Here is a 20,212-nt window from a genome sequence, read left to right on the forward strand (position 1 = left end):
TGCAAAGAGGATTCTGTCCCACTGGGATTAAACAAATTAAAACATATATTTTCGGGTAAATCCCCTGTTTTGCAATGTAACTACTGTACCTTTGTCTTCCCTTTTTATTAATATCACCTAGGTGTTTTTCCTTTGGTACTTTATATAGCTGTAATGAGGCTATGAAGGGAAAAAAAAATCCCATCCACTTCCACTATAAAAACAATCTGCCCAGGGTTAATGTCCCATCATAGTAACAGGGCAGAATGGGGCGGGATTTGCAAAAGGGTTTATTGGGAACTGGAGGCTGAGCAATAATGGTGAGTTAATATGAACAGAAAAGACTGCCTGGAGTTGTCAACATAGCCAATGTGAAGCCCGAATTAATATTGTGAAAGGAAAAATATGATTTAATATAGGAAATACCCGTTTTAGCCGACTTTATATCCGCGAAATACCCGATTTAATATGATTTAATATAGGAAAGTACCCGTTTTAGGCGACTTTATATCCGCAATTACCCGCCGATTTTTTTTCACCGCCGCCTTCGGCGGCGGCGAAAGGCCCCCAGAGCTATGGGAGCCCTATTCTGGCGGCGCCTTCGGCGCCGCCAGAATAGGGCTCCCATAGCTCTGTGGGAATAACTCGATCACTGTGTGTGTGTGTGTGTGTGTGTGTGTGTGTGTGTGTGTGTGTGTGTGTGTGTGTGTGTGTGTGTGTGTGTGTTTTGATTGATTGAAGAATTTATTAGAAGTTTGCAATAGAAAAAAGTACAGTTTCATGACAGTACAAATCACTGGTACAAGGTCAACTAAAAGTGGTGCATACTCCACTACGAGTGTTGCAAGAAGACAAAACAAACTGTATAACTAAGTTATAAATATAGAACTAGGCTATAGTTAACTATATATAAGTTATAACTGTAGAACTTAGAAAATAAACGCAGCTGCTGTTCTTGGCGTCGCCTGTTCGGCATTCTTCGGCAATCATCGGCATCGCCGCTGCGCCGCTCGGGGCGGCAGAACCGGGATGTTGTTTCGACGTCTCAAATGCGTCCGGAACCGGGACGGTGTTTCGTCTTCTTGCACCCTAGAAACGGTGAAACGCCGTCCTGGTTCTGACGCATTTGAGACGTCGAAACAACATCCTGGTTCAGTCAGGCTCAGCTCATGATTGATTGACGTCTTGTATGGACGTTCACTTCGTTCGTCTGTCTTTAATATTACACTTACACTGTAAATAATATTACATTACGTTTGAGATTTTCGTTTACTTTGAAATAATTTGTAATTTTTTAAATAACTTTAAGCACTCAATGCATTGTCAATGGACAAGTACACACTTTGGCAGGCTACTAGAGCTACAAACCTACACCTAGAAACAAACTTTATGATGTTCAGCTTAATGTGAACATGTTTGCCTGAAAGTTAATATTTGAAATGTTTCATAGTTTTAGAGATCTACTCTTAAACATTCTGTGGGCTCGGTGCCGCGCTGTGAGCTATCTTGGATCACATGACTTCCTGGGATAGCAGCCTGCATTACCAACCATTGTGAACAATGGAGCGATCGTCCAAAAATATGAGTTCTGGTCAACCAATTTATTTAGACCAAATCGACAAATGGGCAGATTGATTCTTCATGTCAGCATGGCTCAAGAGATAAATCAAGGGTTAACATGTGGAAGGTTCTGGGTTCAAACCCCGTGATCAACATTTTCACTGTCCATTTGAATTCTAAAAGGTGGGTTAAATATTACTTTCCTGATTGATTCTTCATGTCAGCGTGGCTCTATAGATAAGTCAAGGGTTTATATGTGGAAGATCTTGGGTTCAAACCCCATGTTTAACATTTTCACTGTCCATTTGAATTCTAAAAGGTAGGTTAAATATAACATTCCCGATTGTCTCTCTATGCCAGCGTGGCTCAAAAGATAAATCAAAGGTTCATGTATCAAAGGTTGTAGGTTCAAAGCTCAAACAAAACTAACAGTCAACTCAAATAAAAAAGCTCAAAACTCAAACTAAACTAAAAGTCAACTCAAATAAAAACCTCAAAAGCCTCAATAAAATAATAAGTATAATAAACGGAGAAATAAAAAAAATGCAATGGGGTAAAACACAATTCAACAACCAACACCTCAAAAGTATAATTCCATAAAAATGAATTATATAATTAATATGTACATTTCCAACGCTCCTCCCCCTAGAGGCAGGCTTTATCTATGCTCCACCCTTTATCTATGCTCCACCCTCTCCTACCGGAGCTAAAAGAGGGCGTGAAGAAGAGGTTGGGCTCCTCCCTCTCCTACCAGAGCTAAAAGAGGTTGTCATGAGGGCGTTGGCCTGCTTCCATGCTCTTCGCCTTAAAAAGACCAAAATTGTAGACTTTAAAGCAGTGAGATTCAAACCCACAACCTTTAGGTTGTGAGTCCTCTGCTTTACCACTGCACCACCAGAACTTTCACACTAATGAAATGTTGGAGGTTATATTCAAAGTGAAAAGGATAGTCTACATGTCAATAGATGAAAATTCACAGGAAACACCTCTACCCCTGACAGAGTGACTGAATCTACTAGATACACACTCTTATGACCAGGGTTCATAATGCCAACTGCAATTTAGGTTGTTCTTTAAAACCATCTTATTAGAACACCCAGATTTACACTTTCATTGAAAGCACAATTTCTTACTTTCAGACAATCAAGAAAGACTATAGCAGTTTCAAGTTCTTTTTTAAATATGTTTTTTGTTAAATCAAGTGCATTTGCGGTTTTCACTTTGGCTGTTGAATAAAAAAATATGACTGTTTGCAACTAGTCATTGTAGTATTATAACCATAGCTTCATTGATTATCTAAATTAATTTTATTTGAGAAAACTTTGCTTTTGCTTTGAGCTGTTCTAATAAATTACGTAAATTGCAAAACTACCACTTCCATTTTATGTATTTATTGCTAAAAACACCAATTATTTAAACAAACAACTGATAGCTGTACTGCAAACAATTTAACCTCACAAGAAAGTAAGATGTTATTTTTTAAGCGTGACGTTAAGTGACATTTTTCATAGATTACTCCCATAAAACATAATAAACCCCTTTTAGTCAGGGTGTGACTCAAGTGATAGTCAAGAGGCAGAGCAGGTCTATTAGAAGATGGTTTATTCTGCCAAACACAGGATCACAAGAATAAACGTAGGAATATATTGAGACCACTAAATCGTAGGTACTGCTACTGAAAGCATTTAACTACTGGCAGAGAACTCAAGAAACTGATGGTCCATATACTCACAGTGTTAACCAGACACAGGTGAACACAACTGACAATCAACACAGGGATTGGCTAAGAGACTAACAGGACACAGGTGGAGAAAACTAGCAAGCACAGGGAGGTGAGACAAGACAGGTAATAGTAACAGAGTAGACTGGGATTAATAGGAACTATAATGCCTACAAAATTAAAGGACACACAAACAAAGTTGAAAAAACACTGAAAACAGGACACTAAAATTATACTACGAATAATTTTATTAAAACACAAGAACTTTGGATATCACTATATTATTCTTACTAAGTGTGTCCCATCTTTACGCTGAATAGGCCTGCCCATATTTATAATCAAAATGTCAAGACCTGTGGGTATCAACCAGTGTTGCCAACTCCCCAGTAACGGAAGTAGCTAGTGGCTCTCCCAGAAGTAGCTAGAAGTCGCTAGGGGTGGGGTGCACGCGCGCTGCGCGCACGTGCACACAAAAGCGCGTGCACGTGAACAGATGCGCGTGCACGTTTCTAGGGTAATAATTCGAGTTTTTGTATTTTTTTTGCACGCCAGTAGTACCAGTAGAGAGAGAAAGAGATGCGGCGTGCACGTTTGTGTGTCACTGAGGAGAAGGCAAGCAGCAAATGGAGGCTGAGAGAGGGAAAAGGAAGGAAAAATAGGGTTTTATCTATGGCTCCTGTAAACAATATCTGTCTCCAAAACAGCAGAAAAAGTAGCCAGATTTGTCTCTAGAAGCTTTTCACAAATTAAGTCTCTAGGGGGGTCTGGAAAGTAGCTAAATCTAGCGACAAATCCTCTAGGTTGGCAACACTGGTATCAACTTACATTGTGCTGACTGACTGTGATGCTGAATTACAAAGCCAACTATGCTTCTGTGGGAGCAGAGCTGTGTCAGTGGTTTGTTAGCTCACGGTTTGCGGTTCTAGAACACATTTGTCTTTGATACCTTGGCGCCATGCTAATCTTTTCTGTATCGTTCCAATTTTAGCATGGCACCATACTTATCTTCTCTGTATCGTTCTGTAGATAATCATTAGAGCAAGCCCTGGGCTACATCTGTGCAAGATTTTGCGCTTTAAGACAAATTTGCACGAAATTAGCATTTGCTCCCCTTAAATCCCCACACTACAGAGAAGAAACCGAGGGTTTAAATACTCACATGGTTAACCAGACACAGGTGCACACAACTGACAATCAACACAGGTATTGGCTAAGAGACTAACAGGACACAGGTGGAGAAAACTAGCAAGCACAGGAGGTGAGACAAGACAGGTAACAGTACCAGAGTAGACAGAGAAAAATATATTTGAAAAGCATGGTGGGGCCCCTTTAAAAACGTACAAGAGTTGTGTTGTTGAGTTAACCTTGATGTAGTCGTGGTTATGATATGGGCCTTATTGCCAGGTGGTCCCCAGTTCAATCCCAGCAAGTGTAGTTCTAATAATTTTACACGAATCTTTAACCTTTATCTAATATTTTAGTGAAGAACATGCAAGAGGACAAAATCACAAGGAACCATAGTGGAGTCGTGGTTAAGGAACCAGTCCTATGTGTAGCTGAATCTGGGTTCAAATCGCTCTGAGCATGTCTTTCCAAGTTCAAACTGGATATACCACAAGTGGAGCTATTTCTTGATTCCTTTTTCTTTTCTTCTAAAGCAGTGGTTAAGATACAGAGCTTGCGATCAGTATGTTCTTGGTTTGAAACCAGCAAGAACATTTTCCTAAGTGTTACCTGGTTCTTAAAACCCAATCTTTTACTAGGATATCCACATAGAACCAGTGTAATGTAAAGTTCAATGATATAGTGGTTAAGATGCAGTTTTTTAATATATGAAGTTGTGAGTTCAAAACTAGTAGTGACTGTTCTCCAAACTTTACCTGGATTTTTTTTACATGTATCTAAACTTACACTGAAGAACACACAAGAGAACAATATAAGTACAAACTACAGTTGGTGCAGTGGTAAAGACAGAGTTTGAAACTTTAAAGTACTTGGTTCAAACCCAGCATAGATATCTGCCATCTTTTACATTACTCATGCACCTTTATATCTAATCTTGTAGTGAAAAACATGCAAAAGAACCCACAAAATGTTAACCTTGATGGTGTAGTGCTTATGAAATGGGTAATACCGTCAGGAGGTTGTTGGTTCAAACCCTGCAAAGAACTTTAGTTTAGTTTTACCTGCCTCTTTTACCCTTGTCTAATCTTTTAATCAAGTAAATGCCAAAGAGGGCATATCAAGGTGAACCATAGTGGAGCAGAGGTTAAAGTACAGGTATTATCATCTGGAGATTGTGGGTTGAAAGCCACCTGGTGTTTTTCTTTATTTATTTCCTCTTTTTACTTGGATTTTTGATGCAGTGGTTAAGATACAGGGCTTGCAATTAGGATGATTTATTTGAAACCAGCAAGAACATTTCCCATGTTTTGTCTGGCTCTAGTAACTTAATCTTTTGTTAAAAACTGCAAAATTGAACAGACTACATGTTGAATTCAGTAGCCTAGAGGATAAGCTGCAGCCCTTCTAAGTATAGGGTTGTGGGTTCCAAACCAGCAAGGAATTTTCTCCATCTTTATCAAGTTCTTTTACCGTTATGTAATCTTGAAAGTAACAACATTAATAATTCCAGTGGTGCAGTGGTAAGATCATTGACTGGCAACCCATAGGGTTCTGGTTCAACTCCAGCAAAGAGCTTGCTGTCTAGTTTTTATCTCACTATTGCACCTTTATGTAATATTTTAATGAAAATGTGCAAGAGAACAGGTTCTGTGCACACATTCATGGAGTAGTGGTTGAGGAGAAGGTCTTGTGGCCAGAAGGTTACTAGTTCAAACCTGGCAAGGATGTTGCTAAAAATTTTAACCAGCTCCTATACCTTTAACTAATCTTTAATTAAAATTGTGCAAGAGAACCATTGCTTTATGAGCCGTGGTGGTGCAGAGGAGTAGATACAATGATGACAAGCAGGAGGTTCCTAGTTCAAAGTTTTACCTGGCTCTTGTACCTTTACCGCTAATCTTTCAGTTAACAGCATGCAAGAGAGCAAGAGAACAGATTAAGTAAGAACCACAGTGGTTAAGAACATTGCCTCAGAGTTCAAAGACTGCAAGTTCAAACCTCACCAATGGTGAAGGATAAGTGCAAAAAATGGTTCAAGGAAAAACCCAGAAAGATGGAACAAGGGAAAATCGTGTAAAGAAAACCCCGAAAGATGATGCAAAAGAAAACCCGGAAAGATGGTACAAGGGAAAATCATGCAAAAAAAAAAACGAAGCTGGTACAATGGACATTCCCAAAATGCAAACCCCCGAAAGATGGTAAAAGACAGTAAACTTCAGAATGTAAATTCCACGATCCTAACGAGATTCCGAAAGCGATGGGTGGAGATGAAAGCAGACGGAGACGAATGTAGGCAGAAACGAAAGGAGGGAGAGAAGAAGGGAAAAAGCAAACAAAAACAAATATATATTTTTAAATTATTTAAATTGTAAGCCCCTCCCTCTACCACCTGAGGGAGGCGGGCTATACTCTTCTTATGGACAAAAAATTTAAGCTGCTATAGCCTGGATTCAAACCCCCAACCTTCTGCTTACACGTCCTGTGCTTTAGCTTTACACCACCAGGTCTATCACAATAAAAAGTTATTTTAGGTCATATTTAAAGTCGAAGCAAGAGACGGCAGGTTAAAACATACAGATATTTAAATATTCGCATATTTAACGTGGTGTTCTGTTTTTTCCATCATAAAGCTCATTCTAGAGAGGTGCTATATAAATGCACCATTTACCATTTATATAAGTAACTTGATAAGTTACCAAAAATAGAAAAGTTATTTTCTAATCAAACAGATTAGCTCTTGGGTTTTTACATACCTTTTGGTCTTTACATTAAAATAATTAATGGCTATAAAGTTTCAGGCGGTGTCGTACTACACCCAAACGTAAATGTTTAACTGAAAGATTATCAGTCATGGCATGCAGCATCACATTAATGAACAATTGAGCCACATAGCTATCAACTGCATTCATTTTTTTAAATGATTTTAGACAGCATCCTGTTTTTTTAACTGATTCTAGACAGCATTCTGCCTGTTTGACTTGAAACCTACATAAAATAGATTCCAACCACTTCTATTCCATGTCTTTGTTACAACATAAAAACCTCACCTCAACCATGCATAAAGTGAATGGCAAATTGAGTGGCAAATCGAGTGTCAATGTGAGTGTCAAAGTGAGTTTAACATTGTTTAATGTCGTTTAATGCAATCAGATAGGACTTGGATGTATGGGCTGTCAAGGCCAGAAAGTATTTTTTGCCACTCAATAGGTGTTCCCGCATAACTTCCGGGTATGTGAGTGGCAAAGTGAGTTTAACATTGTTTAATGACGTTTAATGCAATCAGATAGGACTTGGATGTATGGACTGTCAAGGCCAGAAAGTATTTTTTGCCACTCAATAGGTGTTCCCACATAACTTCCGGGTATGATGATGTCAAAAACTCTTATCATAGGACACAACATATTGTCTACTGTAATAATACTATCAAAAACATTAACCTAACTAACCCTATGTCATCAAAAAACATGACAAGGTGGGTTTTGATTTAATTTCTTTATTGACACAAATGTATATTAATAAACACCTGTCAAAAGGATTTCCATTGAGTAGTGTGTGTGTGTGTGTGTGTGTGTGTGTGTGTGTGTGTGTGTGTGTGTGTGTGTGTGTGTGTGTGTGTGTGTGTGTGTGTGTGTGTGTGTGTGTGTGCGTGCGTGTGTGTGTGTGCGTGCGTGCGTGTGTGTGTGTGTGTGTGTCTCTGTTGGGAGGAGAGCAGATATAATTATTACAGGAAAACAAAATCAATAATACATTAATTAATAACATTTCCAATATGGGTGTATAAATTCCTACCCTCTGGTAACACTCTAACATGATGTGGTCTAGGATATATTTGTATGGTGTGTGGGTTAAATTCATACCCTCTGGTAACAACTCTAACAGAATGTGGTCTAGTAGAGAGGGTATCTTTGTATGGTGTGTGGGTTAAATTCATACCCTCTGGTAACACTAACAGGATGTGGTCCTGTAGAGAAGGTGAAGTTCTGTGCATCAGGGTCCTGATCCACTCCCTCAACAGTGGATCCACCCTAAAGGTCAAACACAAAGGTCATTAACTGATGCAAAGTTATGTTTATAATCCATTCATTTCAACAGTAGAATAATGATCAGATACTATAGATATAGACAGTTATATCTATAATCCATCCAAGGACAAATTTTAATAGTAAAATTACTCAGGATTCCTTGTTCCCTGTTCTCTCAATCTGAAGGGGACAAAGAAAGGCTACTTTGTTGATTTTGTCTGGTTACATTGGTATTGTGAGTTATTTGTGTTTTGTTCAGAGCACACACCTGATAAAAGACCATTGATATTACATATTGATGATGATAGTTATTGTCCGACCTAAAGCACATTTTGTCAGGAGATATAGTCGGCCCTTTTGTCTTCATATTTTCTAATGTGGCCCCCTTTGAAAAAGGTTTGGACCCCCCTGATTTAGGAGATCTAAATTGGTAGGAGATCTAAAATCTTAATGGGAGGAGAACGGCCCTTTGTGATTGTAACTAACGCCTATGTTGAAAGAACTTAACAACTCACATTCATTTATAATCAGTGACCTGCTGCCATTTGCAATACAGCACCCTAGAACACTCACAGCCATGGTTTTACTTTGTGTTAGTAAACTAGTCTGATGACAACATAATTATGCTCAATTTGAGGCAGAGGTTCTTCCTTGACCTACTGGGAGTGTGCGTGCAAAGTTTGAGCTGCACGTGCACACGAGCACACAGTGTGAAGTGAGCGGTGACATTCATGAGCTAATTTCATCAAGTGTCCCGCAAAGCTTGGCCAATGTGACCCTGGGCGTACAACACACTTTAAGCGCTTTGTGCCAAGATGTAGGCCAGATGTAGGCCACGCTTCAGAGCCCAGACAAAGCCAGATGTTGGAGCTTAGCTCCTTCCAGGAGCACCGCTCAAGAGCTACATCTGTCCTACATAGCCTGCACTGGGGCCGTAACGCTACACCACTGATAAATAACAACACAATCAAACAATAGATGAAAATCTGGACAGGCATTTAGCAGATACTCTTATCCAGAGCGAAGTAAACAGTAAACTAGGATCACATACAGTAGAGACAGTGTAGTGTAGTGACCATGGGTCTTCAACAGGGGGTCCGGGACCCTAAGGGGGCCACAATATCTTTGTGTGATAGGAACTTCTTTTTGTTTTAGTTTTTACATTAACCACCAGAACCCAATAGCATCCCAATTCTGGTGGGAACATTCGCCAAAAATAGCTGATTTACAAGCTCACAACATTTTGGTGAAGAGGGGAAAATCAATGTCAGAACCAATACAAGTAGCCAAAGGTCATGTTAAATGTCTGAAAATACACACGAGCATGAATCCTACACAACAACGATGACAGTGCTGTCAAACTCTAAGTCTATGAAATCCATCAGAAGGTTTGTACACTGAAACTATAGGATAGCAGGTAAACACTAAACAATGAACCTCGCATCTGTCTAAATAACATGGCATTTCAATTACAAGTTTAACATTGTGGTCAAGAAAAACAAGCCTAAGTAACAAAAACACAAGAATGACCAGCATATATGTGCATCTGCAAGGTCGTCATATCTAGGTCAGTCACTAACATCAATCGAGCACAATGTGGAAGGGCTAGTTTGTTAGTCCAGTGGTTCTCAACAGCGACCCCCAAAATAATCATATTTGAACTGGGGATCCCCCACCCTGACAAGCACTTGGAATTGTAGGAATGTATGTTAAAATTCAATGACTTTTAAGGCCTTTATATCAAATTGGCCAAATAACTGGCGTTACAACTGGCGTTACAAAGACAAATAAATGGGGAAATAGTGGGGCAAAAGTCTTAGGTTAGTTTTATGTTTTAGGGTTCTTTGTAATGCTGACTCTTGAAAGCAAAGCATAGGGTGCTTTGCCTTTAGAAGCCATGAAGGTAACCTACAGGTCCTTTTTGATGTCAATCTATCTAGTCACCTTAATTCAAGTGATAAATGCCAAAAAATAGGGGTTTTGTGATTTTAGTTTATACATATTTTTCTTTATATTTTAATTATATTTTAGGGGCATGTCATGTGGTCTACCTGCACAGGCTTTGTGATCTACTGGTAGATCACAATCTACCTCTGCTCTAAATGAATGAATGACTGTCCAGGACAACACCAAGGTTCTTGGCTGTTGGAACTGAAGTCACCAGAGATGCAAACAGTGTGGTCCCGCATGGGGCAGGACTTACCTGGGAAGAAGAGAAGCTCAGTCTTGTCTGGGTTCAGCTTGAGGTGGCAAGAAGAAAACATCCACTGTGAGATGTCAGCCAGACATGCAGCGATGCCCTCTTCAACCTGAGTGGCAGAGGAGTGGAGAGAAAAAAACTGTTTAGTTACAATCAACTAATTGCGACCTCGCCCTTTAGGGTGAGGTCGCATGTCGCCCTGAGGCGTTTACTTGTATGAAAACCTGCAGATCATGTGAGTGCGTGCGCGCGTCAATCAGTCCGTCACGCTGCATATGTGGCCAAGACAGTCCCTTTCATGCCCATATATGGAGGTCCCTGATGTCATCAATATTAAGCCCATATTTGGGAATGATCCTGAGAAGGATCAGATCCTAGATCAGTGTCACCATCGTGACATTTCACTTGATGATTGATTGTCATTATAAGAATAATTGCACAACAATTTAATTGAATTTGTCCTTTGAACATTGGAAGGAATATATAAATTATGTTTCTGTTTAGCTTTTCAAAATAAATAATATTCTACGGCCAAAATAGGCCATATTTAATCATTTTATAGTCAGAATTAAAAGTAGCAGATATAGCCGATCTACAAGCTCACAACGTCGCATTGCGATGCATTGTGAGCTTATAGATCAGATATACCGGTACATAGCTACTGTATATTTTTTGCAACATGGAGACGATTATGATGCCGATTATATCATACTTGTGACAGGCCTATCAGTGACATTTCAACCAACCAATACAATAACATCTAATGTAACTGACTGATTTACTTATCATTAAGGCTGCATCACAGATGTAAGAGAGAAAGAAGTAGTGAATCACTCTGCTTTCATTTCTTAATGATTCTGACATGACATGAAGGACCCATCCAGTCCAAAAGAATATTTTAAACAGTTAGCTTCACAAACCACACTTGTTTTTCTCCTGAATGCTTGGATTTTTAACCCCCAATTAAAGTATTGTCTGTGCTCAGAGTTCCTCTGAACTGAAGACTTTAGACAGACTGCTGCCTGCAACCAGTTTCCCAACAAGACGAGGGCTGAGCTGGAGAACCCAGTAGGCCTACTGAATGACTGACTGACTGACTGACTGACTGACTGACTGTACCTGGATCCTCTGATATGCAGTGACAAGTCCTGATCACCTCTACTGCTCAGCTTTGGTAGCAGGTCCTGAATCACACTATCAAACACCACAACACTGTTAACATTCATTTAATGTATTCCATATACAGTATAAAGCCAATCACTGCTATGCCCTCCTGTGTCGGTGACATTGTGAAATGTAAGTGATATCATCACAGCCATTCTAGGGCTGAATTATCAGACAGCATCTCATACTCACAGCAACCTGTTGAAATGTCTCCCACACTCTCTTCTCCTCCAGGATAGTTAGTTGACCAGCCACAGTCCATCTTGTAGTTATTAATGTCAGCTGGTTATGGTAGAAATACTACCATAGTGTACCATAGTACCATAGAGTGAAAACCCAGCTCCAAACACACTAACATGATGATATATCCACAGTCACTGGTTTATTATCCCAGGCTCTTCATTTGGTGACAACATTTACCAGATTTAATTCATAAACATCTGTTTTCAACGTGTGGTTGCCATGGTGGTTGCACTGTCAGATTGTTTTTCTTCCTGCTTCTTTTAGCCCCACCCCTTCTTATAAGCGTCTAGAGTTGATTGACACCTGAATACCCAATGACATTACTTCCATGATCTTGGTATAAATCTCTTAACACATAATCTGACCATAGTGACCAAGTAGATGCATGTCTTCCCCCTAGTGGACATGGTGCTTTAGTGCAGCTGTTAGTAAATGACAAAACTGGGTTCAAATCCTCATCTGATGATCTCAAGGTTAAGAGATCAAGCATCACTTGTCTCTGACAACATTTAAAGTGTCATTAATATGATGATGATGATAATATTAATAATAATAGTAATAGAGGTAACAATAAAACTGCTGTGAGTTTCTAATTCCTGTGGCCCGTTTGTAATGAAGGCTGATCAACCGCTGGCAACTTCCACAGGGTGTCCAGTCAAAACACCACAAAACTGACATCAATGAGATTTTCTTTTCCCTTCTGTTCACCAAACACACATACCTGGGGTGCCCAGTGCATTTTCAAAGACATTGAGTTATTCATGCGTATCTTTACAAAGATGCATTTGTCATATTGTTGTTAATGTACTGACATATTATCTTGCTTATTATAGTGATGTGTATTACCTGCTTATTTGTAAATCGCTTTGGATTAAAAGCGTCTGCTAAATGCCTAAACTGTAAACTGTAAGAACATTCCAAAGTACTCAATCATCAAACTACAGGTGGACTGGGTCGTGAATATGGAATCTCTCTGCTGAAAGTCAGATCACACTCAGGGACGGATTAACCTCAGCAATACAACAACTTTAATAAGATTGAGACATCAAATACAGATTTTAATTGTTCAAAAGTAGTTTATTGTACAAAAAAACAAAACAAAAAAACAACAATCATCTAGTGGTATAAAAAATAAAGATAAAGTAAACTCAAAAGAAATTGCTTACTGGAACAAAGCAAAGGAGACGTAGCACTTTAAAGATCCAATCCGGGATTTAATCTGGTAAATCTATAAATCATTATTGTATCCATACAGATCCATCTAAACAAATTAGAATATTGTGTAAAAAAGCATTACAGATGCCATTGCACCCCAAATAATAACCACTGGACTTCAAGCAACTCTGACTTCAGAAGGTTGACATTTCTCCATTATAAATCCTTGTTTTGAGTGGTCTTGTTTGTGTAATATTGTAATATTTTGAAATGTGGAGCTGTATGCCGTAAAGAAAATCTAAATTTGAACAAAAAAAAGGTTCAGATATAATTGGAAGTTTCAAGACATAATGTGAAAGTTTCAAGAAATATGTGAAAGTTTCAAGAAATATGTGAAAGTTTCAATAATATTTACTTTTACACAATATTTTTTAGATGGATCTGTATGTATGGTGGATTATGAACACAACTGTGGTGGTTGGATACATAAATGCGGAAATCTCGGACTGGCGCTTTAAGACAGTGTTTCTCAAACTTTAAAATATCAAGGTCTCCCCTTAACTCTGACAGTGTATGATGGGTTAATTTGGTTCCATTTGTACACTGTCAAGAGTTACAGACTTGTAAGGGTCAATTTAGACCCCCAAAAAGGAACCTAGAGAATCCCTGAAATCCACTTTGAGAACCACTGGGTTAAGAAACTAAGGAAATGTCAATTGCTAAAAGAAAAATAATAATAAGGGCATTACAATCTGGAATGGAGAGTAAACAAAGTAACTAAACAAAATATTCCCATAAAAAGGGACAACTGGAGATTCTTATAGAACACCACATGGCGCTGCAACAGTAGGGGAACACCACAAATGTAACTTTCTCCATGCGTACTGTGTGCATCCATTCACACATCGCTACGGGCAGATACTGAGAACGGAAATCTTGCCTCCAAGAACTACGAAACACTGTAAATCCCTGAGTGTTCATTTAACTCAGAGTGTAAAAATGGAACCAATTTGGTTCCATTTGACTTGGGCTATACTTGCTATTTTCATATCATGATTTTGGCCACTAAAATTGGCGATACATGATACAATCACCAGGGGGGGTCGTGGGGTAGGAATTACATCACAAGCACAGTGAAAGCAATGATCGACATGGAAATGTTGGGGTTAGTGCCAAAGAAAAATATCACCTTAAATATCTGTGTGCGTGGTGGGACAATGGCCATCACAGCCATGTTGTGATGTTCCATCGTTTAGCGTCATTATCTCATCTTTAATATCACAATCCAAATCATAAGCATAACATTAACTACACATAACCTATGGAAAGCAAACAGAGCAAAGAGTTGTGAAGGTATATGGAGAACTGTGATGATGTGGGCTGTCCGAACCATGGAGAGGAGAGGGTTTGTAATTCATCTCGGCGAGGCATGCGGTGAATTGTCACTTGCTTATTAACACTCGCTCCTTGTCGGCTTATTGGGTAGACATGGAGCTCCATAAGAAACAAATGAAGTGCACAGTAGTTTGCATATTCTAGAGCAGAGGGTCTTCAACGTTTTCAGGCCAGGGACCCCTTAGCTGAGAGGGAGATGAAGCAGGGACCCCAACTACATATTGTATAGAATTGTGTTGCAGATTAAAAATGTTCATAGATTTCTTAGACAGCGTAGACTTGTTTGACAGCACTGTCAGACATTTAACCACTTGAATGTCAAATACTTAGTCTGCTCTTCTTTTCCCTCTACAAACCTCTTTGCCAAAAATAGACAATCTACAAGCTTACAGCGCCTCGCAGGCGTTGTAAGCTTGTAGATCTGCTATTTTTGGCTAATGTTCAAGAATAGGGATGCTAGGGTTCAAAAGGTTAATGTAAAAAACATGATCTTATCACACAAAGATTTGGAGGCCCCCCTGTAGTAACTCTGAGGAGCCCCTAGGGGTCCCGAACGGACCCCCTGTTGAAGACCCTTGTTCTAGAGATTATTTTAGAACATATGAAATTAATAACTAAATGCCTTAGTTTCAGTGCGTGAGGGGAGAAAAAAATAAATCCTACAATCGCCAATCGGAGCAAGCCAAATGAACACAATCTCAGAGTTAAGTCAACACTGAGGATTTGAATGTGTACAGGCATGTTTTTTTGGTCCTTCTCCACAACATGAAAAAGCCCCGGCTCAGCCAGATGTATGGGCTGCGATCAGCACACCACAAGTGTGCCACACAGAAAACAACAACATCCAAGTAGAGAAAGATAGAAAGAAAGAAAAGAAAACTTCTCAGTCAAGAAAATGTCAACACTGGTGTTGCTACAGAGAGCCAAAATAATAATAATAATAACAACATCATCATAGGTGAGGCGAGCATTCAGAGAGATGGAATGTAGGTGAATTCATATAAACGGGCAGAAGATCACAAGATTGGCTATTGATTGGCTGCTTCACATGCATCGATCCAATCACTGTAAACATCCACTGGCTCCGACAGATCTGGACAACAAAAGGTTAAGGACAACCAGACGCTCAATATACTGTAATAAGATTCCTTATCACAATATCAGTGTCTCTCAAACTTTCCATGTCAAGGACCCGCAATTAATGTATTTGGCCCCAGACCCCCACAAGAACATATTCGACGAGATCGACGTTGTTAAGATGTTTGAAAAACATCCCAAATGTACATTATTTCAAGTTTTTTTGGGGGGGAAATAACATATCTATTCTATTTCTCCCAGTGCAGAGGGAGAAGTCTTAGGCGCCGGCTACACGGAGCTGGATATTTCTGAAGCTAGACATTTTTTTGTGCAGTTGGGGCTTGCAGCCACACAAAGCTGGATATTTCGGCTGCAAAGCTGGATATTTTTTAAACCGGATAAATAAGTGGAGAGATTGAAAAATATCCGATTCACTGGATCCGTGTAGACATGGAACCCGGATATCTCTGAAGACTTTACTGTGTGTGTGCTTGTTAGACCTAGATATCTTTGTCGTGTGGACCAAGATATGTGGATATCTGAAAAACCGGGATATATGAAATATCCAGCTCCGTGTAGCCTATGCCTTAGAACATAGAAATGTGACCGTTTCTTCTTTATACTCCTTGTTTTTGAGCGGTGGTTACACCGGGCCCTCCTATACGTGGCCGTGTGTGTATGCGTCCGTCCGTCCGTGTGTGTGTGCGTGTCTGTATGTAGCCTGCAGGCCTGCAGTACCTTTTATGACCACACATGTTAAGGGAGGGGCGCTGTTGTTCAGGCCAGGCCAGACCAGGCACACACACACACACGCACGCGCGCACACACACACACACACACACACACACACACACAGGGGGGAAGGGGGGGGGGGGGGGGGGGGGGTAAACCACCGCTCAGTTCACACGGGTGTGATTTTTTTTTTGTGTGTACAAGTGTACAGACCAGTTATCCTCAAACCACTGCCCTAAATCACAGTAATTGCCTGAGATATCGAATGCGGAGGGAAAGCTCATCAATGTCCACACAAGACTTTGAGTGAACCGAAGCAAGCACTCTCAAAGTAACTGGGTAGGAAATTAAAGTGGGTGCGCACGCACTGTCTCAATGTTTGTATACAAATTAGATCAGATTTCCGCAGTTAAACATACATGGCCACCCCCATAAGCTCATAAGCCCAATATCTCCCCTAGCCAGCCAGTGGGGATTCCCTCTTCTTAAGCGGTAGATCTTTGGTTTCCAACACGGGAGACCCGTTACAGTTGCAATAGTTACTCTGCCGGAGAGGTCATAAAACGTGTAGCTTTAAAAGGATACATGTTATAGGAGTTTGGAACTCCTCCAAGCAAACAGTGCATGATATAATTCCTGTGTTCCGAGTCCTTTCCCTGAAATCAAGAAAAAGAAAAAAGAAATCATAATGGGAAATGGTTGCATAACGTAGGCCTATCTTTCATGCTGGTGAACATGCTGGTAATTCTACTGATAATTAGAGACCGACCGATGCCTTTGGGTTTGATGAAGACCCCTATTCTTCATCAAACCCTTACACTTCTATTTGAGAACATTTAGGTTGAAAGCGTTTGAAAATGCCCACACCGAGCGCACTCATGTTTTAGTTTGTAGTACAAACAAATGCATGGCTAATAAATAAACAAAAACTTTAATTTAACCATTAAAAGCCCTTTCAAACATTTAAAAAAAACATAGTTGCTCTACAAGACATACACAACATAGTGTTGTAAGTGGTTAAAAATCAGGACAAATCAGCGACATAATACAAGTAAGACACTCTAACGGCTAGAAGCGACCGTCAGGTTGCGATTAAACAACAGAGCTTCTGGCACCGCACAGAGACAGACACACAGAGATGCACACACAAACAGACGTAGCATTTCATGTGCCAATCAGCGACACGCCACACACAGACTAGTTATGACTGTTTTTGTTTAAATATTTATTAACACTGAAAAAAGGGGCTATTTTACTCGCAACCCAACCCATACAAACTGGTCCGCGACCCAAAGATGGGTACTGACCGATTGTCTGGGGAACAGAGCTCTAATGGGTGTTGCTTTTTGAGGTGAACTTACATTTTAACGTCACAGGACTTCTCGTGGTTACAGAAGGGGCAGGTGAACTGGGTGTCCAGGTTGCCCGTCAGTTTCTTCTTGGGTGGTGGTTTTCTCTTGGACTTCCTGCGTCCCATTGTTGAGAGTTGTGGCTCTAAAGAAGGTAAATAGACATGTTTTAAGCCTCAGAGCCAGGCAATGTGGATAAAAATCAAACATCACAATATTTTTGACCAAACACCTTGATATTGTGACAATATAGTCTCATAATACTCGCAAACACCAATGGAGGAACCCATGCAAGGCACCAACTTCCTCATCGGGAGCAATAAGGGGTTCAGTGTCTTGCTCAAGGACACTTCGACAATAACTCTGGGGGAGCCCGGGATCGAACTGGTAACCTCCCGGTTGCCAAGTGGCCTGTCTACCCCTGAGTCACTGCCTTAACTTGCATTTAACTTGTGATTACATTTACTCATACATGGAAATTTGAGAAATGTTGTAACTAATAGGTATAGTATACAGTATGTATTGGTCTGTGTATCATGTCTTTGCATGATGTGTGTCCATTTCATAAATGGATACACATCCACATAAATGTGGATGAACTGCAGCTGTGTGCATTGCTGGGGTGCTGGACAAAGATGTGGCCCTTGTGTTTTCAAGTGTTTGTTTCGATTTGTGAGGGTCCATTCAAGATTATTTCAATCGTCATCAATAGAAAAATAACAAAATGAATTAAATCAATATTGTTTCACCAATCACCATCATTACAATACCCATGGCATGGCCAAAATACGTCTTATACATTTTTGCAAATGTCTTAAACATGTTAACATTTATTCAGACACTTTGCTGTAAGGCCTTAACATTAGCTGATGAAGCTCCCAGATGCATCAGTATTCTTTAGAGATCACTGAAGCTTTAACAGTCCAGCTGAGAAGTCAGTAGTCGTTTAAATTAATACATAATACAGCCAGTCATCATTATAAAACAAATTGGAATGGAGGCTGAGGTGTCCCGTTACAAAACAGTGACATTCTTTTGTCTTTTTATTTACACATGCCACACATGTAACGGTCACCGGTTAAAAGGGTTCATCTACTTGTCACCAGTGCACACTGCAGAGTCAACGCTTAAACAAATGAAAATAGGTAGATCTACACGCTCATAACGCTTCGCGATGCGACTCGTTTTGAGCTTGTACATCGGCTATTTTCAAGCTGCAGCCAGGCTAGCAGGCTAACAACAGCTAGGATCAACATGGCCTGTGCTGCGATGCATAGGAGTTTTTGGGGGGGACAACTCTGGTCTGCTGTGCCCCGTAGCGTGCACAAGTCTAACCTTCACGCACACGTACAGGCGAGTAGCGTTTTAAACCGATATGTTGTCTGCTGTTCTGTTCTTACCAAACGGATGGCTTCTGGCTGCTGTCGGTGATGATGATGTTGATGATGCTGCCGCTGCTGTGGATATTCAAGTTGATCCGGATGATGCAGCCATCCCACTACTAGTATCGCGCGCTGTCTGTCTTCTAGACACACTAAAGGCTATAATGAAGAAGGTATAGTCTGCCTAGTGGCCGGGCGGGCGCCATTGACACGCATGGGAGCCAAAACTGTTCTGTGAAATACAGCTGGACTAGCGCCTTGTGAATAAATTATTTCTGAACGATTAGTGTGTCCTTTGTCAGTTAATAGGTTCAAGAATATATAAAAAAAGACATGTCACAGGTTGTTTTCCAATCAATTGTTTTTTGTTGTGTGTGTTTATAACTGTATCGAGGCATCTAAACAGCGGCATGTAGGCCCATCATTTCTGGCAGTGTTGCCAGATTCTGTGGGGAATAAGCAACCAGGTCTAGGAAAACAAGCCTAAAATAAGCAATAGCCCCCTTGTTTCTGGCTCAGAAGTATCGCAACACTTGGCACGTTCAGAAATGTACTTTACTCTTTAGATACCTCTATACCAGACCGCACACTGAAAAGCAACACGTGTTGCTTTTCAGTTTTTTTCTGCTGTAGGCCTACAGTAGAAAAAAATGTGATATAGTCTTATTTTCTTTTTCTTCCTTTTTTCTTTCTTCTTGGGCCTCAATCGTTCAGAAATAGTGTTTTTTTTCATGAGCTGGTCCACGGACTTCCATTGACTCCAAAGCATTTCACCAAACTTCCGGCTACAGTTGCGGCTGCGTCGCGACGAATCTGCCGACTGGAATTGGGTAATAGCAAAAATGACGTTGGTGACTGTACCTTCTTTTTAATATACCTTGGACACAGACAGGAAGTAGGACGGACGCGGGGATTACGTATGACACCGCTTCTACTGATCAATAATAGTAACGTTTAAGGGATCAATTCGCTTAGCATTTTTCAGAAAGGGTCTTGCTTCATGTTTGATAATAAAGGTGCTTTCCCCTGCCTCAGTGAATCTTCATACCGAGGAGTTTCTGTAACGGGTGTTCGGCGCCTGTCCACTAGATGTCGTTGTTGTTCTGTGC

At 40.2% G+C, this 20,212-nt stretch overlaps 1 protein-coding gene across 1 annotated transcript; it reads right to left on the minus strand.

Annotated features, from left to right (window-relative positions):
- Nucleotides 1-15,553: 15,553 nt before the first annotated feature.
- On the minus strand, nt 15,554-19,211 carry elof1 (elongation factor 1). Its single transcript, XM_080724861.1, has 4 exons — nt 19,122-19,211; nt 17,734-17,866; nt 16,958-17,028; nt 15,554-15,656 (listed from the first exon to the last, which is right to left on the minus strand). Exons 2-4 carry the CDS (start codon nt 17,847-17,849, stop codon nt 15,592-15,594), a joined length of 252 nt encoding a protein of 83 aa, XP_080580987.1. The 5' UTR covers nt 17,850-17,866; nt 19,122-19,211; the 3' UTR covers nt 15,554-15,591.
- Between the last annotated feature and the right edge of the window lie 1,001 nt (nt 19,212-20,212).

Source organism: Nannobrachium achirus (genome assembly GCF_963921795.1).
Source record: "Nannobrachium achirus genome assembly, chromosome: 4".
Lineage (NCBI taxonomy): Eukaryota > Metazoa > Chordata > Actinopteri > Myctophiformes > Myctophidae > Nannobrachium > Nannobrachium achirus.